Source organism: Ovis aries, chromosome 13 (assembly GCF_016772045.2).
Source record: "Ovis aries strain OAR_USU_Benz2616 breed Rambouillet chromosome 13, ARS-UI_Ramb_v3.0, whole genome shotgun sequence".
Taxonomy (NCBI): Eukaryota; Metazoa; Chordata; class Mammalia; order Artiodactyla; family Bovidae; genus Ovis; species Ovis aries.
Window position 1 is genome coordinate 83,298,743 of NC_056066.1, and position 27,019 is coordinate 83,325,761.

Consider the following 27,019-nt stretch of genomic DNA (forward strand, 5'->3'; position numbering starts at 1 on the left):
CCACTCGTTCATTCACTGAGCCCTTCACGATGCTTCAGTGGCTCTTTTAAAACTTAACTTCCTAACAGCAAGTTATTCTGAAAGGAGACTTTACTAAGTTCATTGATCCTCTTTTGCCAAGCTCACAACTCCTGAATCTGGACAAATTAAACATGGTAAAGATTTCCTATGCCAGTTGAGGGACATTCTCTAGAAATCCAGAAAGCTTTTCTTCAGCTCCAAGACCAAGAAATGAGAGAACCAATGAAAGGACAGGGGTGAGGGAGGGAGGGAGAGAGGGTTGGTAAGAGAGAGGGAATAAATCATGTAAGATCCATATTTCCAAAACTGAAAGGACCAAACAATTCAACTAACATATATTAATCTTTATTCTGTAACAGAGACATAAATAATTTTATGAATTCATATGACCTGTACAAAAGACAAAATAAGATATTGTACTAAGTTCAGATATGGAATATTTGGATTTACTATTAGCTGAACAGATAAATCTAAACAATTTTAGGAGTTAAGGCAAAACCAGATGATACTTCAAACACAACAGAAGGTTTGAAAAATAGGTATAATTAAAAACAAGGGCATCCCATCTCCAGTTAATAAAGTAGTCATGTCTAAGGAAACAAAAATCCCTTAGGTTTTTAATAAAGTGGCTATTATCAATCATGTTAATTAAAATGAGCAATAAACTATAAGATTTCCCATGGAGGAGAGCTGTTTTGCGTAGGTTTGAGGATTGAGCACTGAAGGATTCGGATATGCAGCTTTTTCTGTGTTAGAATTATGATCTATTCTTCCTATTAGAAAATATAATTTGGAAAATATGACTCTTTCACATATATAATTAAAATACAACTATGAAGCATTCTTTTTTTTTTTAAGGGAAGTCGTGTGGGTGATCTCAGAGTAAATTTGCGGGCAAGCCATTACCCTATTTGTTGAGAAGACACAAAGTCAGAAATTACCTTAAGAGAACTGAACAAACTAATCCCAAAGGAATAAAAACAAGTGTAACCAGTATATGGACACAGCACACAGTTCTTTGGCAGGATCACATGAATCGTTGATTGAAGTCAGAATTTTACAAATAGAGTTCTCTAATTCTCAGACCCGGTTGCCGGTCTTCGAAAACTAAATAAATAAAATGCCACATCTGCAACAAAATCAGTGATTCCAGAAAATTAAATTCAGGATAAACCTTGCAGACAGCTTTGAATTGTTACACTTAAGCATAGATGGGTATCAACTGTTTTGAGTCCCGATCCGAGTACACTGAAACACACGCAAAAATAATCTGTGGAGCTCAGTACTGGTTCCGACAGGCCCAGCATCCTTACAGAGAATACATATTCGCCCACAAGAACCAGTGAAAGACAGCAATCCGGTGAAGCGGAAGTGATCCTCAGGAAGTCAGGCCGCCCCTCCCGGGCGAGCATCACGGAGACCTCGGGCCCTACAGGGGGAACACCAGGAAACCAGAGAACGTGGAGTACTGCCAGCCCCCGACCAAGTTCCCTTTCTCCAGTTTTAGGTAAACCTTATCCTCCTTATCCAGGTAGAGCAGGACCCCGTTCGTGGCGGCCTCGCGTGTCACGTCTTTATCCCCGGCGAAGGCAGATATGACTGGTTTTCCGTTTAACATCAGGTTAACCTATAAGGAACAAAACAAAACAAGACACCGAAAAGCTCGCTCTTAAATCAAACGAATGGAACAGAAACAGATCCGCGGTTGCGGAGAACCAGCCAGGGCTACCAGTGAGGGGAGGGAGGGGGACGGGAAGCAGGGGGAGGGGGTTAGGGGGCAACACTGGCCGCGAGCGAGTGGACGGACTCCCAGGGTACACGTGTGCAGCCCAGGGGGGCGCAGCGGTTATTTCACAGTCGCTCTAAGTGGAGCGTAATTACAAAACATTCGATTGCTATGTTCACCTGAAAAGAACAGCGCTGCGAACCAACTGCTCTGCAATAGAGAGAAAGGAGCGAGGAGAAGACGGGAGGGGGAGTGGGAGGGAAGGCAGGAAGACAGCAAGCATCTTTCTACAAAACGTCTACAGGCGTCAAGGGGGGGGCGGGGGCGATAATGTCTAAGATGATCAGCCTGGTAAAGTATCTGATGTCCAGTAAATAGATCTCTTTCCTTTCAAATTAGCTAACTGTGGTGGCTAGGCTTAGTATGATCTTACTGAGCTGATCTTTTTAACTTGAAAAAAAATTAATTTCTCCCACGAAAATTTCCTTAAATACTCGCATAAGATCCCCATCCATAGAGAAAAACCTAGCCATGTGAAACCTGACTCCCCTTCAGGACGTAAGTTAGGCCTACTACGTTATTTCTCTCTTAGATTCAACAGCAAGTTTTCCGTAAGGACGCATGCCTGTGGCTTCCCAGTACATCAATAAAAATAACCCCATGCCCTTTGCTCAGAGAAACTCGGGGACTGCAAGGCTCTACTAACATCTCTGCAGGTTTACTGTTCAGCTGAGACGTGCATATGCTAAATAAACGTCAGCTGAAATTATAGAATATGACTGTCCACTGTGCTTTCTTCTTGTGTTTTCCCTGATAAGAAATGTGCATTAAAAAGAATAATCACTACTACCACTGAATATTTTAATGATGGATAATTAGCAACAAATCAAATCAAATTTATTACCTTCCCTCCATAGTAAAATTCTGATTGTACTGTGTCAAATATTATCTAAATTTCTAAATATTGGAGTTTGGGAAAAGCTTTTCCATGAGAGTAAATTTGTTTACTAGATATTCATTCCTTTCATGTCAAAAATTAATATTGAATAAATTAAGTATGAGGCTGATCAATTTATCCATTCACTAAGATATGTAAAAGTGGTAGATGTGTAATCTAACATTCATCTGGACACAATTGTGACTCAGTGGTAAAGAATCTGCCTGCAACACAGGAGACGTGGGTTCAATCCCTAGGTCGGGAAGATCCCCTGGAGAAGGAAACGGCAACCCACTCCAGTATTCTTGCCTGGAGAATCCCATGGACAGAGGAGCCTGGTGGGCTATTAGTCCATGGGGTCACAAGAGTTCATACATAACTTAGCAACTAAACCACCACCACCAGTATACAATCCATACAATGAACAGATGACTTAAAAAGTATCCTAGAATTCCATAGACATGTCCTGGTATTACTGAGTGTCTGCATATTTGAATATTATAGGAATTAGCTCCATCATTGTCCTTGAGTGTGAGTTCAAGCCTGTCCCTTAGAAAGCACAGCACAAAATATATTAACTGGGGAACTGCAAGGGGTAAGAATTCACAAACTTCAGAGTAACTGAGGATAAACTACTTAGAAGAGAAGCATAGCACAGCCTTTCTTTAAAAGTATTTTGAATAATTGTTCCTTCCGCAATTTATTCTTGCTCTTAGTTGTTAAATGCAGTTTATAATTTTTAACAATGACAGCAAATTTGTTTTACTTATTTAGTAGGTACTTGTAAAACTCTGATAGTCTTACTATTTTTGTTGTTGTTGTTAAAAATTCGGGTAATTTTCGCACACGCATTAAAAGCAGCCGGAGTTTTAGACAGGGATTTGTGCCACTGAATTTCTACTATCTCCTTCTCTCCTTCCTGTTTCCTTTCTTAACAAAGAAAAGTAGCTTTAAAAACTATGCTTTTTAAGAGACTGGTTGTTATTAAGGTAATAAGTTTAATTGTGTATTTTTCTATATGCTTCTTGTCACATATTTTTCTACATGTTTCCATGCTTCATAGAAGGCGTTATTGGAAATTACATGTTTTAAAAATAAACTACTATGAAGATGGCTATTTTTACAATGAAAACACATAAATACTTAAATACATAGCCCACTATAGATAAACACTGTCATTTCAGGGTAGAGAGGGAACAGGTCAAAAGACATACCTGTATTGTTTGGCTCTGGTATACTTTAATTACGTGAAAACTGAAACTGTAAATTCCTTTTCTGGGTGCTACAAAGACAGACTCCAGGGTGAAAAAATTACCCACGTTTACTAGAATCTACAAATAAAGAGAATAAACACAGTCAACCATCACAGTACTCTCTGCGAGTAAGATCAGTGCTCTTCCTCCCCTTTCTTTTCCTTTCTATTTTCTTTCTTAACAAAGAAAACTAGCCTTAAAACCACAGAAAATAAAGCATGGAGTTCTCTTCCCTTTTTCTTTAGTGACTTGGAAAACAGATTTGTATGTTGGAAGGTTCTTCGTCTTTTTAACGTTAGACAAAAAAAAATAAAGTCCGAGCTTTGTATTCATGCCTCGATTTCCAGCAAGGCCGGCCGGCTCTGAACATGTGGGGCTTATAAACACTGGCTCTGCCTTCAGAGTCAGAAAAAGGCATCAGCCCCACTTCTACACGCCCACCCTCTGGAGCCTTGCACGTCCAGGGGTGTTCCGGGCCAGCCAATCGCGTCCTCGGCTCTCTGCAGGCCCTCCTGGACAGAGGCATGGACTCTCCCTCCGCTGGGCGGTGTGATCCATGACACCTAACAGTTGGTGCCAGAGTAAGGCGAACGCCTGGCCCTCCTCTGAGACCCTGCCAAGCCTCAGCTCAGATCCACAGCCATACATACGTTCCCCTCCTATGCCACCCAGGTCTTAACTGTAACTATTTTGGCCATGACTCAGCCTTTGCAGGCTGCCAGGGAGCAGAGACTGTGAAACAGGTGGCATTCTCTGTTCCCTCCAGTGTTAGTCAGTGTCTGTCCCTGATCAATTGCCTGCCGTTTGTTTAAAAGTTCAAGGGACAAAAAGGAAGAGAGAAATAAAGTGCTGGTTCCCAAGAAAACAACAGTGCATTCTGTATTCCGAGATGTTCAGCTTAGTTCTACTGATTGTGAAATTAGCTGTGCAGTTCAATAGAGGACCTCTTAAACTAAATGCCACACGTGACAAAGAGTGAGAGGAGGTGTGTGTGTGCATATTGGGGATGGGGGTAGCAGGCTAAACCTAGAAGCGGCATTCAGAAAAATCAAACGTCCTCACAGAAGTGCATTTCCCCCATATCAATGGCAATCTGCTACTATTTCTTTTAAACACTACATTCAGGCTAACATTAAGCCCTTTGCATAATTCCCTAGACATACTATTATCTGTGAGCAACGCTTCGGAATACAGTGCCGGTCAGGTAGATGGACCAGGCTCAACACCCGACTTAAAATGCGTGTGCCTATCATTTTATTCTGAGATTAGTCCTTTTTCCCAGCAAGCATCAGATTTCTTCTTCTGGCCCTATGATCGACAGTCTTTCAGCAACGAACCACCAGCTATGCAATGCTTTCCAACAGAGGTTTTACAAGGACTTGTTTAAGCACATTTAAAATGATTTGAGGTGCTTAGCAGGGACTCCCTGTATCAGACACAAGTAGCATAATTCATTAGCAAGAATGGAGCTAGCTGATTACTGTTGACTACACACATAAGGCTGGATGTTGACTGTACGTTGTAATTAGAGCACCCAGACACCTCGAGATTTATTACCAAATGTGTCTTATTGTCTCTAAGATGCAGGGGCACCCAGAACAGGAGAGGAAACCCTTCTCTCCTAAATGACAGAAAGGTCACTGAACACAATACAATGTACAGAGGACAGTGCAGTGTCCACAGCATCTAATTAATGCACTGAAATACAGACCAGGGGTCGTGCTAGACTTTATTTCCATCAAGATGAAGAACACTGCACCAAAGCCCAAAGGGGTTGCTAATTCTTTTAAAATGATGGCTATTCCATAGGAAGCCCCAGAGAGGCATTCTCTGTCTTTGACCAGCTGGAGAGGACATTACTTAGTAGCAGTTGAGTAAGGAAGAGAAATGTCACCTCATCGCTCCCCGGGCCCATCCTACAGCACCACTTAGCCGGTGCTGGTGCCCGTGTGGCGTGCCACTGTGAACCGCACACACGACTTTGGAATTTAAAAGACTCGGGGTGCGGCAGAGGCTGAAACGATCAGCCTGGAGTCTGTTTCAGTTTTAAGACTCCTTCCTCAGCCGATATCGTGGAGTTTCTCAGCGGCCAGACCCCCGAGCTGCGATCGCTAAGATGAAGCTCCAGTGGCCATCAGTCGCTCCCAGCCGCCTGTCCTCCGCCCCCAGCCCTCTCTCCCCACTGCTTCGCGGGTCTCTGAAAAGGGCAGGAGCGGGGGATGGAGAAAGGCTTCCCAGCGCTTCCCTACAGGAGCTCAGCGCCGCTGCCCATTGCTTCTCTCCTCCTCTCAACTTTTCCAAGTAGCGGAGGAGGGCTTTCTGCTGCAGCCGCGCTTGGCACCTAACAGGGGGCGAGATCCGACCGGGGCCCCTGCTGCCGCCTCCGCGGCCCCCTGCGGGGTCTGTGCAGAGTGTGGACCCCTCCCAGCCCAGCCCGCCCAGGGCTCCCTCTAGGGAGAAGCTTCTCCATCTGGGAGGAACACATCATCTGTTCAGCCCTGGAAAGAGTCCCCTGCTTGGCTTGGACGGCCTCCGCGGCCCCCGCAGGAGTGGAGGCCGGGCGCCAGGCTCGAGCCGAGAGACGGCGAGGTGCAGGGACCAGGACCCGCCGGCTCCAGCAGACCTGTTGCTGCCCAACGTGTCTCGAGCTCTCCCGGCGGCTCTGAGCCGCCAGCCCCTCTCCCATCGCCCCAGCAGCTCTCCGGAGGCCAGGGGGGAGTAGGGGCGGGCTGGGCGGGGGAGACCTCAGAAGTTTCAGATCCCGACGCGCGGAGACGCCAGTGCCGACCCGGCTCCCTGCACCGCAATCACAGTGGCTCGGCCCGAGCAGACGACCCGGGGCTCAGTCGCCTGCTCGTCGCCCCTCCCGCAGCCCGAGTCCTGGCCTCCCGCGCGCCCGGGGCTCTGACCTGGTCGAAGTAAATGATGCGCGTCTTGTTGCTCATCTCGGACGGCTCGTGGTTGGTGCTGCGCACCGCCGAGAAGGCGACCTTGGAGTTGGCCGCCCGGACCGAGATCCCCAGGGGCGAGGAGGAGGACCCCTTGGAGTCCGTGGCCGGGTTCGAGTCGCACACCACGAGGCACTTGCCCTCCAGCACGATGGGCTCCGTGTCATTCTGCGCCCAGACGCGCAGCCCCGGCAGGGCGAGGGCCAGCAGCAGGGCCGGCAGCGCGGCCGGCGCCCGGCGCCCGGGGCCCATGGCGAGCGAGGCTGGGGGCCGCCGCAGCCGGCCGGCGCTCCCGCGTGCCCGCGTGGCCTCCTTCCCGGGACCCCGGCGCTGGGGACGGTGCGGGCGGCTAGATGCACCACGCGGCGGGGCCGGCGGCGGCGCGCACACCTCCGGCAGCTCCGTGGTTTGAAGTCAGAGTCCCTCCTCGCGCTGTCTCGCTGGCTCTGCTACCTTCGTCCTTTAAGGAGCTCATGCAGAACCCCCTCCCCCGCCCTCCTCCGCCCGAGATCAGCCCTGCCTGGGACCCCCTCACCCTCCCTTGTTCCTAGACATCTAAGTCGCCGAACCCTCCCGTTCACCCCTCAAAGAGGAAAATGATCAGAAATCCTCACCCCAAACCTAAGCTCCCCCAGGTGAAGCGCGCAGCAGGAAAAGCCAAGGGGGCTCGGAGAAGCCCCGGGATGCTGGGGGCCGGTCGGGGCCAGGGTCGTCCCTGCTCGTCTTCGGCTGGCGGCGGGGACGGATTTACAGAAGCCGAAGGTGTTTCCCGGAGCGGGGAGAACGCGCGGCTGTGTTCATAGCCAGGTCTCTAGCGACTCTCGATTTCGCTTGGTCAAAAAATTCCCCAGAGCTTGGCATCTCTCGGAAGGCGGCAGGGCGGCAGCGGCTAGCCAGGTCCCCAGCACGGAGGCAAAAATCCGCGGGATCCGCCGCACGGCGCCGGGCTGCTGGCCCCGGAGCCCTAGCCCGCCGCCGCCGCGCGCCGCGAGCCCCCGCGCACAACTTTCCGTGTCCTCGCGCAGCCGGGGGGCGCGAGGCGGGCACACGCGCGCTATTTATAGGGGCGCACGCCGGCTGGGCTTGGCTTGGTGCTCAGCCTGCCGACCCCCCGGGAAGGGGAAGGCGGCCCGGGACCCTCGCTGAGCAGCTCCCGCCTGGCCTGGAACAGACCCCCGGCGCGCGAGGCGCACAGCTCTGCCGGCCGCCGAGGTCTGAGGTCCCCCAGCCCCGGGGGCGCGCGGCACCCAGACTGTGTGAGGGGCGGGCGCGTTGGCGCCCGCCCGGCTTCCGCGCCGGCTCGCCGCCTGCTCGGTGCGGGCTGGCGGAGGGGGCCGAGCCGGCCCGGGACTCCGCCGCCCAGAGGAGCTCGGCGCTACCAGCCCCGCCCGCGGAGCGAAGGGCGGCAGCGGCCTCGCGCAGCGCGCGGCTGGGGACCCAGGGGCCCGCGCCGCCGGCCCGACCGCGCCCAGCGCAGCGCGGGCCTCGCCAAGCCCGAGGCCCCGGAGACCTCCGGGGAGCCCTGGGGTGAGCCGGAGCCGCTGGGAGCAGGCGCCCGCGGCCTCCTGCTCTGGGAAGGGCGGCCGCACACGCCCCTGGGTGCGCCTTCCCCCCACACCGCCAGTCCACCCCAGGCAAGGCCAGGAGAGTAAGGGAGGTAACAACAATCAGTCCTCCGGAGCCTTAGCCCTCCAACAGCCAACCCCTCCGGAGAACACTGCGCCTCTCCCCCTCTCCGCGTGCCGCCCTCGCCCTGTGCCTGCCCAGTGCCATCTTGGCCTCTGATTGGCACGGTTTAGCGGCCTCCTCTGCAGCCTCCGCTGGGAGGGAAAGGCTTGTCTGGTGACCCGCTGCGTGAACTTAACCGAGTCACTCACCTTTCTGAGACGGAGGGGCTCCACTAATCAGGCCCCATGGGCCCTCTACTTCTGTGATGTTTGGGGGTCATCCCTCCCAGATTCCTTTCAGACTCCCAGCTGCCCAGCTGTCCCGGAGGACAGGCCCTAAGGATTTAATCAAACAGGAGTTGTTTATTGAGCAATGCCTCCCAGGTGGATGGCTTCCTACGCCTTCCTGAAAGAACACCCTCCTGAGCCTGAATTCAAGCTGCTCCAGACAGAAGACAGACCTGCATCTCCAGGCTTGTCCCCTCATCAGGCCCTTCCGGAGGGCTGTGTGTGGAGCCACGCGCATCTCACTGCAGCTCCAATTTTAAAATCAGAAATACATCTGCCCGTTGGCATTTCCCCAGCCCCTACCTCCATATAAGCTTGCGACTAAGGTTCCTGGAGCCGACGGGGCCTGCAGAGTGCGCTCCAGTGAGGCCAGTGTCAGCTCTGACTGTGGGCCCACGTGCTGTGCTATTTGTGAAACTGTTGAGTCACTGATCCACCCCAAGCCTAGCACAGCTTTTTACCTGAACCCCGGCTGCACTTTGTACCTCTCTCCTGGTTTTTAGCACAGTCTGCTGGGAGAGCAGCTCCAGCTTCTTTTCATTTGATGCTGCCTTTTGGGGACAGGGACCGGATCTAATTTGGCCTCCTTTGCCTCCTGTAGCAGCACTCTGCCTCTCTGGTCCAAAACAGCTCTTCAGTAACTAAGGCCTGGGCTGTTCAATTTCAGGCTGGAAGAACTTTGAGAAAAAAAAGCTCTGTTGACTACAACATTGTTAAATAGTTGATAAGTTGTCTTTCCCTCCAACCCCAATATATTCTCCCAGCATCCTTTTCTTCCCTGGGTGTCTTTCTTCCTGCAAGAACTCAGGTTTAAAGAAACTTCTTCCCTCTCTCCTTTCCTCTCTACAAAGTACTCATTGGTAGCCCCCAAATTCAGTACAGTGACCATATTAAGGACTCAGAAATTGATTGTGAAACGACTGGCTCCTCCAGAGAGAATGTCAGTATCAGTCATTCATCTTATAATATAAACTGGCTTATATGAATCTCTCTCAGTAAAACTTAAATGCAGTGCCTCCCAGGTAGTTGGAGGTGAAAGTCTTGGTTCCTTACTAACAGATGTCCCCTATTTAGGGGGTTCTAAAGATGTGGAACACTGCGTTTTCTTTTGACTTCTACTGGAGAAGCAATCTGATATCGCAAATCACAGGCCTTGTCTCCCGTTCCCACTACGGGAGACTGAACAAGGGGAGGCCCTGGGTTCCAGGGCTGTCAGTCCATCCGGTACCAGAAGCCTATGCTTCTGTGTCCCGATTCCACCAGATAAAGTGGGGCTGGTGCTTTTCTCTGGGATCTGAGTGGGACACAGATGGTCTCTAGTTAGCGCTGGGTCCTGCAGGGGAGAGGCCTGTCGTCTCCTGAACGGGCCGTCCACAGGATTAAGCAGACGAGCATGCTGGAGGAAACAGGGATGGCCACGCTGCTGGACAGAGGCCAACTTTCCGCACTTCTGAGAAACGGAAGGAGAGAGGGAGCGAGCCGTCTCCAGTTTGTTAGCTCCTATTCACGGGATGTTCAGCAACCTTGAGCTTTTTGAGAGGCTCCTGCATCCTTGTAATAAAACTCATTTCACTTGAGCTGGTTGTAGTAACCTACCACTGTTCCTCGCCATTCAGGATCCTCATTAGAGCTACATCTCAGAAATCATACCACACAAGCCCATGCATCTCCGGCCAAAAGACATTACCAAATCCAATCCCCTGCCTATGGGACATGTTTTCCTAACGTTTGGGGTACAGAAGCATCACCTGCTCCCCAAGCCTTCTCCAGCCCCAGCATCCCCACGAGGAAAGAAACAGGATCAAACCCAAGTTTCATTCCAGCCACACACACCTCTGCTTCTTCCTTCCCTCTCGACCTACCTCACTTCTCTTTCTTGTTGCAGATGTACTCTCAAAAATCCTAGTTATGATTTTGATCCAAATGTGTCACTTTTCTGAGATTCCCAGGTTGCATTTGTTGCTAGGAATTCTATTGCTAGCCCTTTAGCAATTTCACTTCTCTGCATCTGTGCACATTGTAAAGTAAATTATTAGAAGTAAATTAAAACCTGAACTATTATTGCATCGGCGAGAAACACTCCTGAGGTCAGTAACATTCCATTATATTCACGCACCTCATTTTCTTTATCCGTTCATCCGTCTATTCATGGACATTCTGGTTGCCTCCAGTGTCTCGGCTACTGTGAATAGTGCCACTATGAATACTGGGGTGCTTTCCAAATACTGATATCTTTCCAAATTAGAGTTTTCCACCTTCTGGGTATATATCCAAGAGTAGGATTACTGGGTCATATGTGGCTTTATTTTTAGTTTTTTAAGGTGCCTCCATACTGTTCTCGATAGTGGCTACACCACTTTACCTTCCCAGCAACAGTGTAGGAGGGTTCCCTTTTTTCTCCACACCCTCTCCAGCATTTATTATTTGTAGACGTTTTGATGATGGCCATTCTGATTGGTGTGAGGCGATACCTCATTGTAGTTTGAAATGCATTTCTCTAATAATTAGCGATAAATTATCAGGATCAAATCCACTCAATTTATTTATGTGTCTGCCTGCAATGCAGGACCCTGGTTCGATACCTGGGTCAGGAAGGTCCCCTGGAGAAAGGCATGGCAACCCACTGCAGTATTCTTGCCTGGAGAACTCCATGGACAGAGGAGCCTGGTGGGCCACAGTCCACCGGGTCTCAAAGAGTTGGACACAGTTCAGTGACTATCACTTTCTTTCTTTTAATAATTAGTGATGTTCAGCATCTTTGTTCAAGCTGGTTTTAGAAAAGGCAGAGAAACCAGAGATCAAATTGCCAACATCCGCTGGATCATAGAAAAAGCAAGAGAGTTCCAGAAAAACACCTACTTCTGCTTTATTGACTATGCCAAAGCCTTTGACTGTGTGGATCACAATAAACTGTGGAAAATTCTGAAAGAGATGGGAATACCAGACCGCCTGACCTGCCTCTTGAGAAATCTGTATGCAGATCAGGAAGCAACAGTTAGAACTGGACATGGAACAACAGACTGGTTCCAAATAGGAAAAGGAGTACGTCAAGGCTGTATATTGTCACCCTGCTCATTTAACTTATATGCAGAGTACATCATGAGAAATGCTGGGCTGGAGGAAGCACAAGCTGGAATCAAGACTGCCGGGAGAAATATCAATAACCTCAGATATGCAGATGCACACCACCCTTATGGCAGAAAGTGAAGACGAACTAAAGAGCCTCTTGATGAAAGTGAAAGAGGAGAGTGAAAAAGTTGGCTTAAAGCTCAACATTCAGAAAACTAAGGTCATGGCATCTGGTCCCATCACTTCATGGGAAATAGATGGGGAAACAGTGGAAACAGTGGCTGACTTTATTTTGGGGGGCTCCAAAATCACTGCAGATGGTGATTGCAGCCATGAAATTAAAAGACACTTATTCCTTGGAAGAAAAGTTATGACCAACCTAGATAGCATATTCAAAAGCAGAGACACTACTTTGCCAGCAAAGGTCCATCTAGTCAAGGCTATGGTTTTTCCAGTGGTCATGTATGGATGTGAGAGTTGGACTGTGAAGAAAGCTGAGCACCGAAGAATTGATGCTTTTGTACTGTGGTGTTGGAGAAGACTCTTGAGAGTCCCTTGGACTGCAAGGAGATCCAACCAGTCCATCCTAAAGGAGATCAGTCCTGGGTGTTCAATGGAAGGGCTGATGCTGAAGCTGAAACCCAATACTTTGGCCACCTCATGTGAAGAGTTGACTCATTGGAAAAGACTCTGATGCTTGGAGGGATTGGGGGCAGGAGGAGAAGAGGATGACAGAGGATGAGATGGCTGGATGGCATCACTGACTCGATGGACATGAGTTTGGGTAAACTCTGGGAGTTGGTGAGGGAGGCCTGGCATGCTGTGGTTCATGGGGTGGCAAAGAGTCAGACACGACTGAGTGACTGAACTGAGCTGAACATCTTTTCATGTGCCTATTGGCCATCTGCTTATCTTCTTTGGAAAAATATCTATTTAAGTCTTCTGCCCATCTTTTGATTGGGTTGTTTGTTTTTTTAAGAGGGATCTTGAAAATTTTGATCCATGCTTAGGTCCAAGAAAGGGAGGCCAATGAGGCAAAGGGGATTTATTGGAAGGACTCTATGTCACAAGTCTAAGGGCAACACTGAACCTTGGGAACATAGTGAAGCCTTGTGGATAGCCCAGGATGTTGCCTTTCCTCTATCTATCATCTACCAATTTATCTGTCATCTTCTATTGAATATCTAGAGCTGTCATCTACCTGTCTATCATCTATCTATATCTCCATCTCTCGCTCTCTTTGGCACAACTTCACGATTTTTTGCTCACTGCAGTGCAGCTTTTTCTGAAGCTTACATGATAGACAATGGCACCTGACACTCCCAGCTTGTACACATAACAGATCCATCCATCCAGAGGGTACCCCCGAATCTCAGGGGACAGACTGACTCCCTGCTCCCCCTCCCCGGGGTCACATGCACCTCTTGTCGTGTGCACAGAATGATTCCCCCAACTAGGCCCATGGAAAACCGGAGCAGGGTCCAGAGGAGAGCACAGCCCCCAGAGAACTGCTGTGAGTGAGACGCAGCGAAGTGGAAAGGAGCCGGGGCAGGTTAGTCTGTAACGTGTGATTCCGCGTTAGCAGGCTGCAAGTGCATAAAGATATGGATGTTTTTGTTATTCAAAGGAAAAATATGAAAAGCTAGATGGCAAACTGTTAGCAGTAGAGAAACAAAATAAAAGGAAAATAAACCATTAATTTTACTTCATCAGTTTATGGTTTGAATGGTCACAGCAATCATGCATTACCTCGTTTCACATCTAACATGTTTTTTTTAAAGGAAAAGGTGCTGGAAAGACTGCCCAATAGAAATCCACTACATTGACTTTTTTTTATAATTTAAACTTTATTAAATTTGGAGAGAAAAAGAACTAACATTCTTTTTCATAAGCTGAATTGGTTGAACTACAATTTCCTTTCTTCTGTCATATTGATCCAACTCTAAAAAATAATTCAGTCAAAGTCCAGGAAGACGCCCTGACATATAAAGCCTCCCAGTCCACACTTAAGAAAAAAAATAACATTGCAACTGGTAAAGCTCATAGTAGTATCAGAATAGCTGATTACATTTTAGATTCAGCTCCTCACAGAACGTGTCAGCGCCTGAGAGCAGCCGGAGCCTGTGCTGGTCGTGCTCATTTCTGTCGCAGACACAAGGAGGGTCTGAACGTAGCATCCAAATCAGTAGCTTCTACTCATAAGAATCTGCTGGGAGGCTAATCTTCAGTGCAGATCCTCTGGCCCTAGTCTGAGATGATGGTTCTTCTCACAAATTGGAAATTTGTTTCTTAACCAACACCTGGGTGAACCTGAAGCAGATGGCACTGTGATTTTGTAGATGCCACTGGTGGGGTACATCCTCCAAGGGTCCTTATGAAGTCACGTTATTATTCCTTTGGTTGAAAATAGGGCACTTAGATCAGCTTCATCTTCTACTGGCTTTATGAGCACAGGAGAAGGTACAGACCTTCTTTCAGTCAGGAAAACTGCAATTATAAAAATAATACTTAGTCCATAGTTCATGGTGGGGATTGAACAAGAAAACATAAGCAGGGTGCTTAGCTCAGTATCAGGAACACAGGAGGTGCTTAGCTGAGAGTTCAGTTCAGTTCAGTCGCTCAGTCATGTCCGACTCTTTGTGACCCCATGAATTGCAGCACACCAGGCCTCCCTCTCCATCACCAACTCCCAGAGCTCACTCAAACTCACGTCCATCAAGTCGGTGATGCCATCCAACCATCTCATCCTCTGTCATCCTTTTCTCCTCCTGCCCCCAATCCCTCCCAGCATCAGTCTTTTCCAATGAGTCAACTCTTCGCATGAAGTGGCCAAAGTACTGGAGTTTCAGCTTCAGCATCATTCCCTCCAAAGGACACCCAAGACTGATCTCCTTTAGGATGGACTGGTTGGATCTCCTTGCAGTCCAAGGGACTCTCAAGAGTCTACTCCAACACTACAGTTCAAAAGCATCAATTCTTCGGCACTCAGCCTTCTTCACAGTCCAACTCTCACATCCATACATGACCACTGAAAAAACCATAGCCTTGACTAGATGGACCTTAGTCGGCAAAGTAATGTCTCTGCTTTTGAATATGCTATCTAGGTTGGTCATAACTTTTCTTCCAAGGAGTAAGCATCTTTTAATTTCGTGGCTGCAGTCACCATCTGCAGTGATTTTGGAGCCCCCCAAAATAAAGTCAGCCACTGTTTCCACTGTTTCCCCATCTATTTCCCATGAAGTGATGGGACCAGATGCCATGACCTTAGTTTTCTGAATGTTGAGCTTTAAGCCAACTTTTTCACTCTCCTCTTTCACTTTCATCAAGAGGCTCTTTAGTTCGTCTTCACTTTCTGCCATAAGGGTGGTGTGCATCTGCATATCTGAGGTTATTGATATTTCTCCCGGCAGTCTTGATTCCAGCTTGTGCTTCCTCCAGCCCAGCATTTCTCATGATGTACTCTGCATATAAGTTAAATGAGCAGGGTGACAATATACAGCCTTGACGTACTCCTTTTCCTATTTGGAACCAGTCTGTTGTTCCATGTCCACTTCTAACTGTTGCTACCTGACTCGCATACAGGTTTCTCAAGAGGCAGGTCAGGTGGTCTGGTATTCCCATCTCTCTCAGAATTTTCCACAGTTTATTGTGATCCACACAGTCAAAGGCTTTGGCATAGTCAATAAAGCAGAAATAGATGTTTTTCTGGAACTCTCTTGCTTTTTCCATGATCCAGCAGATGTTGGCAATTTGATCTCTAGTTCCTCTGTCTTTTCTAAATCCAACTTGAACATCTGGAAGTTCATGGTTCATGTATTGCTGAAGCCTGGCTTGGAGATTTTTGAGCATTACTTTACTAGCATGTGAGATGAGTGCAATTGTGCAGTAGTTTGAGCATTCTTTGGTGAGTAGTGACTGTTATTGTTAATTTCTGGAATCTATTCATGGCTAAAGGCAAAGGTGCACCACCTCAGCCTGGACCAAGGCTCATCGACTGTTGGTGAGAAGTGGCCATAATTGAACCTCATCAATGTTATAACAGGAGAGAGCACAGCTTCAGCTAGTCGGGGAAAGACTCAAGTTCCAGACGCCCAGTGCAGACACAATAACCAAAGTCAATTTGTGGGCAAGCTTTAGCCATCAGATGAGTGCCTGAGTTTTAGAGTGATGAGGCTGACAAGAGTTAAGCTGCGATAATTCTGCCTGGCTAAAGCCCAACTTAAGAAGGCTGAGTGTGGAAGAACTGATGCTTTTGAATTGTGATGCTGGAGAAGACTCTTGAGAGTCCCTTGGACTGCAAGAAGATTAAACCAGTCCATCCTAAAGGAAATCAACCTTGAATATTCATTGGAAGGACTGATGCTGAAGCTGAAATTCCAATACTTTGGCCACCTGATGTGAAGAACTGACTCATTGGGAAAGACTCTGATGCTGGGATGGATTGAAGGTGGGAGGGGAAGGGGATAACAGAGGATGAGATGGTCAGATAGTATACCAACTCAATGGACATGAATTTGAGCGAACTCCAGGAGATAGTGAAGGACACAGGAGGCTGGCGTGCTGTCCTCGACAGGGTTGCAGAGAGTCGGACGTGACTCAGTGACTAAGCCACACCCGCAAAGCTCCTAGGTAAAACTAAGGCGCCAAGCAATCTGTGAGCTTCCTGCAGGAGCGGTCAAAGAGTTGGGTTTTCTTTTTTATTCCTTCCTTCCCCATCCTCTGAATCATGGGGTCTCATCCCTCAAAGTATCTGAGAGATGCATTCAGTGAGAGTGCAAGGCAAGCGCGGGTTGCGGGAAACAGCCGTCACAGTCAGAGGACCCGGGAGCCGGTGGGGACGGGAGCCAGGCGGAGGAGCCCTGAGGGGCTGGTCGTCCAGCTGTTTATTTGGCAGCTGCAGGTCCTAGATGCTTCTCATTGCCCTGAGCTTCTCTGTCATTCTGGGGGGAAGAGGGAGAAAGCCTTGGTCCGCAAGGTCACCCTCGTCTCTGCCGCCCTGCAGAGCACCTGCCGGGGGGAGCGTGGGGAGGAGGCCTGAGCCGGCGAGGGGGCTGACTGTCCGCCTTCCCACCACCTCTCTCAGACGAGCCTGTCTCGTGGCCGCGTGCGAGCCTCGTGGTTAAAGAGAGGTATCCCCCTAGGACATGGTCGCTGAAAGCAAGCCAACCACTGTGTCTCCCAGCTGAGAAACACGGCGCTCTGTTTCGACGCGGACAGAACACGCAGTGGCGGCGGCTCCCTGGGAGCTTGTCAGCCGCCGCTGCCAGAATCCCAGGAGCGCTGACCTGAGCAGGGCTCCGCTCGGCTTCCCAAGCGGCTCGGGGTCAAGAACCCGCCCGCCAAGGCGGGAGACACGGGTTCCACCCCTGGGTCGGGAGCATCCTCTGGAGAAGGACATGGCAGCGCACGCCAGCATTCTTGCCTGGAGAATCCCATGGACGGAGGAGCCCGGTGGGCTTCATCCATGGGGTCACAGAGAGCACACGGCTGAAGTGACTCGGCGCGCACGCATGTACAATGTCCCCCGTGCGCTAAGTTTAGGGTCTGACCTGGAATACATTGCAACCCCACTGGTTCCCCCATGTCTGGAGAAGCCTCAGTTGCTGATAAATCCTCCCATTTAACTGAGATATAGATACTTATCTATATCTTTATCTGAGATATCTTACCACCCTGATTTCACAGATGAGGAAAGAGAGGGTCTGAGAGGCTGCTGCAGAAAGCGTGGATTTGATTGCAGGACACGTGTCTCCACGTCTTTCCTGTAAGACCATACAAGAAAGGCTGAAAAGAACATGCGCCTGAGCTCTTGGTATGTTCAGAACTAATTTTTTGCCCGTGATGAACCGAATTCAGAAGAGAAACTGATTGTATCCATAGAAGTGTTGATATCAGTAGAGAACAAACAGGAATGAAACTTGAGGAGTAAGAAGACAGATCTCAAACCGCACAATTCTAATAAAAGCTATTGACCATAAGCCCAAGGCGGAGAGGTATAGGTGTATGTGTGTGTATAAACATATACAAGAAATTAAATAACAAATAGTTTATATATATCATTATATACATGGTTAGATCATCTTATGACCTCACAGCTTTGCGTGCTTTTCATTTACAGTGATCCCCAGGGTTGTGATTCCACATTCACTGTCTTTTCATGCGACTCAAACTGTCTTCCGCATCATGCTGTGAGTTACACGAGGGCAGAAGGGACCTTCTTTTTGCTTGCCGTAACAGAGCTGATTCCCAGAATGGTTCTGGACGCACAGCACGCATGTGCTAGACATCCATTGAAGTTCAAGAACGGAGCGATGAGGCACAGGCTCTGACTCTGGCGCCTTCTCTGAGTGCTTTGCCAATCACAACACGAGTTCCAAAGATTCTCTTACATCTTCTCTAGCCCTCATGCATTCCTCGTGCTCTGTAATAACCCACCCTCTGCTCCTGGGGGGAGCGTGTTTCTCGGTGGCCTTTCCTCCCCTGGACGCCTGTCTCCATGGCTGGGCCTTGTTTTCCCTTCCTCACGCTGGGCTGTGAGTGTCTCAGTTTTGGCCAAGCTAGTGGCTCAGCCACTTTCTTTTCTGCCCCTGGGGTTCTGATAATGCTTCCTCTTTGTTAGATTGTGGGTTCAATGAAGCAAAATCTGGCCTTTTCCTGCTAATTGGGTACCTGCAGGATTCTAGGAACAATTCCAAGGTGAGAGGCTACGGCTTCTGAATCCATTGGCTTCTGGCTTCTGCCTGTCCGGGCTGGCTGTGGGCATCCTGAATGAGAAACAATACACCAACTAACTTGACACTCTTGGCCATCTGTCTGTTGGCTAAATAACTACCTCTTGGATAGACCAACTCATCACTGAGGCAGCTGGTGTTTGAGAGACTGACTGAGCTGAACAGCTTCTGGGTTGGGTCCAATATTTCCTGACCACAAAAAAAGAAAAAAGAAAAAAAAAAAGAATTTCACAGGGCTTTGAATGAGCTTTGTGGAGACTTTATAAAGCAAAAGAGACAGAAAAGCAAAGAGAATGAGGAAATGGATGGGCCGCACGTCAGAGCACGCCCCTTGTGGTTGCGTCTCATTCTCTTTCCCTTTCACCATCCATGCATCCTCCATGTTTCTGCTTTTCTCACTCTCTTCCTATATTTGTTTTTCTCAAGTTCCCAGTCTTACACTCCACTCAGCCAATAGATAATGAGGGCTTAGACAGGGCATTAATTAGGGCGAGGGTGGACACTCCAGTGCCCTCAGGGCTGTGGCCGGCATCTGTGGTGTGGCTCTTTCTGGTTACTCAAGGGTAGAAACCCCTTCTCAGCTCTGGGACCCTTCTCCTCAAGAAGCAGAGCTGAGAGCACCAGATAGTCATGTCCAGCCTCCCTTGCAGCTAGGGTACAAGCACGTGACCTAAACTCTGCCAGTCAGACACCCCCCACCCATCATTGAGTTTGAAGCCTGCACAGGGCAGCGAGAGCTCATGGAACCCTTTCCGGGGAGAGAGGAAGCTGCTGCCCCCCTTCTGGGGCAGAACCAGCACCGCGGGCCTGGAGCAGGCGACATGCCCAGCAGGCCCTGTGTGGGTCTGCGCCTGGCAGCCACAGCTGGAGTCCGGTCTCAGCGGGACAAGCTGTGTGCCCCCCAGGTGCATCAGCCCCACCCAGGGCTTCCCTCCTAAGAGCCTATGAGCCACTGAATGCGAGTGCTCAGCACTCAGTCCTGTCTGACTCTGTGACCCCATGGACTGCAGCCCACCAGGTTCCTCTGTCCATGAGATTTCCCAGGCAGGAATACTGGAGTGGGTTGCTATTTCCTCCTCCAGGGGATCTTCCTGACCCAGAAATCAAACTCATGTCTCCTGTCTCCTGTGTCTCCTGCATTGGCAGGAGGATTCTTTATCGTCGAGCCACCTGGGAAGTCTCAAACCACTGAGTATACTCTAATAGATTCTTTTTCTACTGAACCAGTCAGTCAGCCCTTGGTGCTTGCAAGTGTGAGTCCATATGGACACTGGGGCTAAATGCGTGACGTCAGAAGGAGGGAACCCTGGAAAGGCGGGTCACTTCCACCTCATCCTGAACAGGCAGCTGCTAGTAAAGCCGGTTCAATGCCAGTTGTTTGATTTTTCAAAAAAAGAGATAAGTTCTGATTTTTGGGTGAAACTTTCACTTTTAGATGTGAGCAACTTGTCCAAAATTGTTTGGGAGGTACACAAACATGACTGTATGCTACAAATAGCTCCAGAAATGCCAGTCTGCATTCTTCTTACTTTTTATTTTTGTCGTCTGTGTTTGTGGTGTTTTTGTTTTTGCTTTTTTTTTTTTTTAATTTTTAAAAACCATTTCAGAACATCTGTGACAGAGAGGCTTCTTTGAAGTAACATTCCATTTTGAAGCGCAGTGCTTTCTTTAAAACCTTGATTTTTGGCCTCACTGAGCAGCTTGCAGGATCTTAGTTTCCCAACCAAGGATCAAACTTGCACCCCCAGCAGTGAAAGTACTGAGACTTAACCACTGGTCTGTCAGCGAAGTTCTGTAACATTCTTATTTCCCACTCAAACTCTACAATTTACAGGAGCTCAGCCAGCTCACAGATCTATTTATCGTCTGTGCTGGGTCTTCATTGCTGGGTTTTCTCTGGTTGTGTGAGTGGGGGCTGCTGTCTGATGGGGGGATGTTCTCTTTTTTAAGAGGATGCGCAGGCTCCTCGCTGTGCACCTCCTCGCGGTGTGGAGCATGGGCTCTAGGCGTGCAGGCTTTGGAAGGTGTGCCTCCGGGGCTCTAAACTCAGGGTCAGTAGTTGTGGCGCACAGGCTTAGTTTCATGTGGGATCTTCCTGGACCAGGGATCCAACCTGTGTCTCATGAATTGGCAGGTGCCTTCGTGGCCAACAGGGAAGCCCTACCTCACAGAAAGAAAGTTGTTGAGGAGTAGGTTGGTCTGAATGGGAAATAACAAATGCTAATTCCAAACCATCACGACTGCCCAGGTAGCCCTGATCACACTCACCCACCTGGTCAAAGGTTTGAATCGCATGGCCTCTCCAGCTCAGACATCACCTCTGACTTGGGGAAGCATCCAAGCTTCCTCCTAATGTGCCTGCTCCAGCTGGGGTGCCTGGTTCCCACCTGGCCACAGGCTGTGCCCTTTACCATCCCAGCCTCACAGAGGAAGTCTCAGGAAACTCAAGAGAGGCTGGACTCTGCGTTCCCAGCATCTTTAGCATTTAAAATGGAAGGTAACCCTTCTTCTTGGACTTCTGCTCCTGGGGACAGACACCTGAGGCCACTTGTTCAGCAGAGCCTGTGCGTCCTTCTGATACTCAGAGCAGGTCAGGCTGGATGTCTGCCTACGCCAATCGAGGCCTCCCAAGTAACAGGGCCATCTTCTGCCTTCAGTAGGAAACTGAAAGACGACCAGGGCAAGTGAGATTTCTGTACTTTGGTAACCAACGGGAAACACACATTTGCCTGCCAACATTTTACGGCTCTCAGTTCTACCCAAGAAGATGCTTCAGTTAAGGGTTAAGCACACCGGGCCTCCTTGGTGGCTCAGTGGTAAAGAATCCACCTGCCAGTGCAGGAGATTCGAGTCTGACCCCCGGACCAGGAAGACCCCACATGCTGTGGGGCAACCAAGCCTGTGTACACAAGTACTGAGCTCGTGCTCTCAGGTCCCATGTGCTGCGAATACTAAGCCCAAGCACCCTGGAGCCCATGCTCGGCAACAAGAGAGGCCACTGCAATGACAAGCCCCGCAGTGGGGCAGGAGCCCCATGCCGCTCCTAGAGGGAAACCCGAGCTGGAGCCCCTCGCCACTCCTACAGGAAACCCCGAGCAGGAGCCCCTCACCGCATCTACAGGGAACCCCGAGCAGCAGCCCCTCGCTGCTCCTAGAGGAAACCCTGAGCAGCAATGAAGGCCCAGCACAGCCAAAAATAAAATAAATAGATTAAAAAAATGTTGAAGTATTAAGCACAAGGAACGGACTAACAGAGGAACCAATGCGATGAGTGATGAGAAGGAGCTGTGTGCGTCCAAGACCTTTTGAGGATGACTCAGCGAGGACTTTAGTCCAGATGAGCTGTGAAAAAACTGCTCTTAACAAAGGCAGTTAAAATGATGCGACTGAATCAATAAGAAGCCCCGAAAGATCGCTTATTCACCGAATCTTTGGCAGAAGAAGCTGATCCTTCTGCTCAAACCCCAGTGGCTCTGAGGCTGGCAAGTGCGGCGAGGACAGAAGAGGCTGAGTCTTGGATGCTGAAGGGAGGGAGAACACGTTTCCAGTTGCACGTGGGACACAGACACGAACCCAGCCTCCTGTGAGCTTCCCCTGACGAGCGGATGCTGAAGAAGCCAGACGTGTTTGCAATTAGTGATTTTGCACGGCTTGCCAGAGCCCCATCGAATAGCCTCTCGAAGACTCAAGCTCACGTCGTTCACATTGCTATGGAAACACTCTCCTGCAAAAAACCCACAGGAGTGACTCTCAAGTTCTAGACAAACTGTTAAGTCTGTACCTGGGTGGCCACGTGTGAACAGGCGTGCAGGTGCTCACACATGCACACACACAGACACACACCACACACATCCTGGGAGAAGCGTGCAGACGCTCATCCTCTGGACTGCAGATCTACGTGAAATAGCCAAGAGGAAACGGCTGGCCACATCGCCATGACGGGGATCTGCAGAAGCCATTTCTCGCTTGCTAGACGAGACACGGAGGAGAGAAGCGGCAGGAGGTGCCCCGTGGTCTTTCAGGAAGGAACCCCTCCCGGCCCCCTTCCTGGGTTTCAGTGCTCTCTCCCTCCCTTGAACACCGCCTCCTTCTCAAGCACTTGAAGTCCCCTCTCCCTTTTTCTTTTGTCAGAAAGCCTGAAGTTGTGACTTTCTTGGCACCAGATAAGGCATCTGTGTTATAGTTCCACAAGAGAGTGTCTGATGCTGTGATGAAACGTGCGCAGAGCTGGAACGCTTGCCTTTTCTAGAAAGAAGTAGGAGCGGGCACTTCATTTCTAAGCGTCCCTTAGACTTTCTTCTTGAAGACAGCTCGGCACCTGTGTTTTGTCTTCATCCCTATCATTCTGGTTAAGCCACCAGCATCTCCCACCTGGGTACTGAGAGGCTGTCTAACTGGTCAGCCTGAATCCAGCGTGGTCCCCCTCTGCCACTCCCCCACTGATGCCAGAAGACCAAAGTCGGACATTTCACCCCCTGACGAGACCGTCTCACTGGCTTCCTGTTGTTCTTCAGTCACTTTGCTTCCTACTGTTGGTCTCTAGCTGCCATGTCATGCCCGCCTCTGTGTGAACTCATGGACTGTAGCCCACCAGGCCCCTCTTTCCATGGGATTTACCTGGCAAGAATATTGCCATTTCCTTCTCCAGGGTACTGTCCTGAGCTGGGGATCAAACCAGTGACGCCTGCATCGGCAGGTGGATTCTTTACCACTGAGCCACCAGGGAAGCCCCTTACCTCTGAGATAAAACCCCAAGTCCTCACCAGTCTGCCGGGAGTCAGCGTGAGGAATCCCACCCGTGACAAGGTCATGAGGCAGAGCTCTGATGGCAAGGCTAATCAGACCTCAGGTTTTCCCCCAGGAATTTCCTGAGCATCCACCCCCCCCCCCCCCCCCCCCCCCCCCCCCCCCAAAAAAAAAGAATCTGCCTGCTTTTCCACTCTTCTGATATTTCTCTGGAAAAAGTCAAATCAGGGCTTTAGCCTTCTGCATTTGAAAGGGATGTTTCAGTTAAACCCCCTCTGATAACTCTCTAGCTTGCCTAACAGGTTCCCCGGACCTCTTACAGCTTGCGAATTGCTTACAGCCCCCCAACTGCAAGAGGCACAAAGCTTAAAAGCATCTTAAAGATACAGAGCCTATTCTAATGAGTTAAAAATCATATTGGTGATGGGTTTTCACTGTTGACTCAATGATTGCTGTCACCTGGGAGGATGTTAATCAATGTAAACTGGATATGGAAAAAGATATATAGTATTTTTGATGTTAGCAACACTAGACTTTTGAGTTAATTACTTTTCTCTTTGTTATATATCACTGCACTCCTCTTGTGTCCTTGCTATGTAAGAATGTAACTTTATTTAGTGCTCTCTGAGAGTGGCACCAGACTTTGGGAAGATCAACACAAATAAGTCTTCTGGTTGACAAACCCTTATCAGAAAAAAGGCTGTAAAATGTTAATTGGCCTTTTCGGCCAGAAGATGATGTAAATCACCTAAGACTTGTGTATACAATTAGGTATGCAGAGAGAAAAGCCTGGTTTTGATAAGAGTCTGGACTGCTAACACTGCATAATTTTGTGTTACCCATTGATCTCTATGTACAAAAAAGGTATAAAAGGCCTTTCTAGACAATAGAGGAGGGGGCCAGTCGCTGGACTGGTTTCCCCTGTGTCTCCTCTCTAATTTCTGACTGAATTCCCATCTGGGGTGTGGAGGCTCACCATGTATACTTACTTGTCCCTGCTTTTAAGATCCATGCGAGGGGGAGCCCGAGGCAGGGCACCCCCCGATATTCAAGTGGGCACCGGTGGCCCAACGTAGATGGTGCAAGCTCCTTGTCTGGAACTTTATTGGCCTTCCCCGTAAGCCAAGTTATTCAGCCTTCTTTCTCCACTTAATTTTCCTACTACACTATCTCTCCCTAATCTAATCTTATATTTCTATATTAATAAATAAATAAGTTCTCCTCGCCAACGCCGTCCATGCTTCGAATTCCCTGGATCCACAGGGGCTGGACCCTGGCACCAGTCCACTCACCACCCCCAGAATGCCTGCACCTCCCAGACATACTTGGGTTTGGTTTTCTTGTTGACTGTCACCATTACCACTCATCAATATTTTACTTTCTGATAGTTTACAAACTCTGTAAGACCTAGGATCACATCTGTCTTGTTCAGAACGATAACTCCTCTATTCTGCACAATGCCTAGCATGCAGTAGGAATTCAATAATTTTGTGTTGAGTAAATGAGTGAATTAACAAATACGTCCTGGAAATTGATGGTCTAGCTGTAAACCCCTTAAAGGAAAACTCCTCGGTGCTTCAGCCTGCTGTGTTGTTCGGTGTACAAGTATAAGTCTGCATGACAAAAACAAATCTCTATTTATCCAAAATGTAAGTGTCTGTTAGGCCCTAGACTAATGTTATCCAGCCCTCTGCCCTCAACATGAGGGCAGGGGAAAGCAGGTACAGGGAATAAACTAGGAGGAAAAGACACCTTTGGAGAAGGACTCAAGCAATGAGACTGAAGCGTTCTGGAGGCCACATCAAGACAGAGGTTAGGCCAGACAGCTTGAAGTAGACCTGACCTTCGCAAAGGCAGTCAAGGTCACAGCAGCAGGATCTCAGGGCACAACCCCAGCACAAGGTCAGGCACGATATGGGAGGATGAATAGCACATTTGGTCCATCCGTGAGTGGAGAAGAGCTTTGCAGCAAGCGGCTCAGAAATAAATCCAGGAATGGAAAATTCAGACTGGGGCATGGTATTCACTTAGTACCCAGAAAGTGCATTAGGGACGTGAGTGCTCATTCTGACTAGCCTTGCTGGGCTGGGCTTCATTCCCTAGGGTTTCCTCAGTTCCTTCGGCCAGAGTTCCTCTCTCCTTCTCCAAAGACTGACAGCAACCTGTGTGCAGCCCCTTCGCTGCACTCAACACATGCAGGCCTCAGGTTTGACTCGACCTTGGGCTTCTCGGTGGGCCTGGGAATGCTTGTGCTGTGCTGCTGTGCTCAGTTGTTCAGTCCTATCTGACTCTTTCTGACCCCGTGGACTTTAGCCTGCCAGACTCCTCTGTTCATGGGATTTCCCAGGCAAGAATCCTGGAGTGGGTTGCCATTTCCTTCTCCAGGGGATCTTCCCAACCCAAGGATTGAAACCATGACTCCTGCAACTTCTGCATTGCCGGCAGATTCTTTATCGCTGAGTCACTGGGGAAACCTAAAGAATCTCCAGTTCAGTTCAGTTCAGTTCAGTCGCTCAGTCGTGCCCTACTCTTTGCGACCCCATGGACTGCAGCACGCCAGGCCTTCCTGTCCATCACCAACTCCTGGAGTTTACCTAAACCCATGTCCATTGAGTCAGTGATGTCTTCCAACCATCTCATCCTCTGTCATCCTCTTCTCCTCCTGCCTTCAATCTTCCCCAGCTTCAGGGTCTTTTCATATGAGTCTGTTCTTCGCATCAGGTGGTCAAAGTACTGGAGTTTCAGCTTCAGTATCAGTCCTTCCAATGAATATTCAGGACTGATTTCCTTTAGGATGGACTAGTTGGAGCTCCTTGCAGTCCAAAGGACTCTCAAGAGTCTTCTCCAACACCACAGTTCAAAAGCATCAATTCTTTGGTGCTCAGCTTTCTTTACAGTCCAACTCTCATATGACTACTGGAAAAACCACATCTTTGACTAGATGGACCTTTGTTGGCAAAGTAATGTCTCTACTTTTTAATATCCTGTCTAGGTTGATCACAGCTTTTCTTCCAAGGAGTAAGTGTCTTTTAATTTCATGGCTGCAGTCACCACCTGCAGTGATTTTGGAGCCCCAAAATAAAGTCTCTCACTGTTTCCCTTTTTTTCCCCATCTATTTCCCATGAAGTGATGGAACTGGATGCCATGATCTTGGTTTTTTGAATGTTGAGTTTTAAGCCAACTTTTTCACTCTCCTCTTTCACTTTCATCAGGAGGCTCTTTAGTTCTTCTTAGCTTTCTGCCATAAGGGTGGTGTCATCTGCATATCTGCAGTTATTGATATTTTTCCCAGCAACCTTGATTCCAGCTTGTGCTTCCTCCAGTCCAGCGTTTCTCATGATGTACTCTGCATAGAAGTTAAATAAGCAGGGTGACAATATACAGCCTCGACGTACTCCTTTTCCTATTTAGAACCATTCTGTTGTTCCATGTCCAGTTCTAACTGTTGCTTCCTGACCTGCATACAGATTTCTCAAGAGGCAGGTCAGGTGGTCTGTATTCCCATCTCTTTCAGAATTTTCCACAGTTTATTGTGATCCACACAGTCAAAGGCTTTGGCATAGTCAATAAAGCAGAAATAGATGCTTTTCTGGAACTCTCTTACTTTCTCAATGATCCAACAGATGTTGGCG

At 48.9% G+C, this 27,019-nt stretch overlaps 1 protein-coding gene across 1 annotated transcript; it reads right to left on the reverse strand.

Annotated features, from left to right (window-relative positions):
• Positions 1 to 350: 350 nt before the first annotated feature.
• Positions 351 to 7,137, reverse strand: CBLN4 (cerebellin 4 precursor). Its single transcript, XM_027976460.2, has 3 exons — positions 6,847 to 7,137; positions 3,899 to 4,015; positions 351 to 1,648 (listed from the first exon to the last, which is right to left on the reverse strand). Exons 1-3 carry the CDS (start codon positions 7,135 to 7,137, stop codon positions 1,451 to 1,453), a joined length of 606 nt encoding a protein of 201 aa, XP_027832261.1. The 3' UTR covers positions 351 to 1,450.
• Positions 7,138 to 27,019: the final 19,882 nt, after the last annotated feature.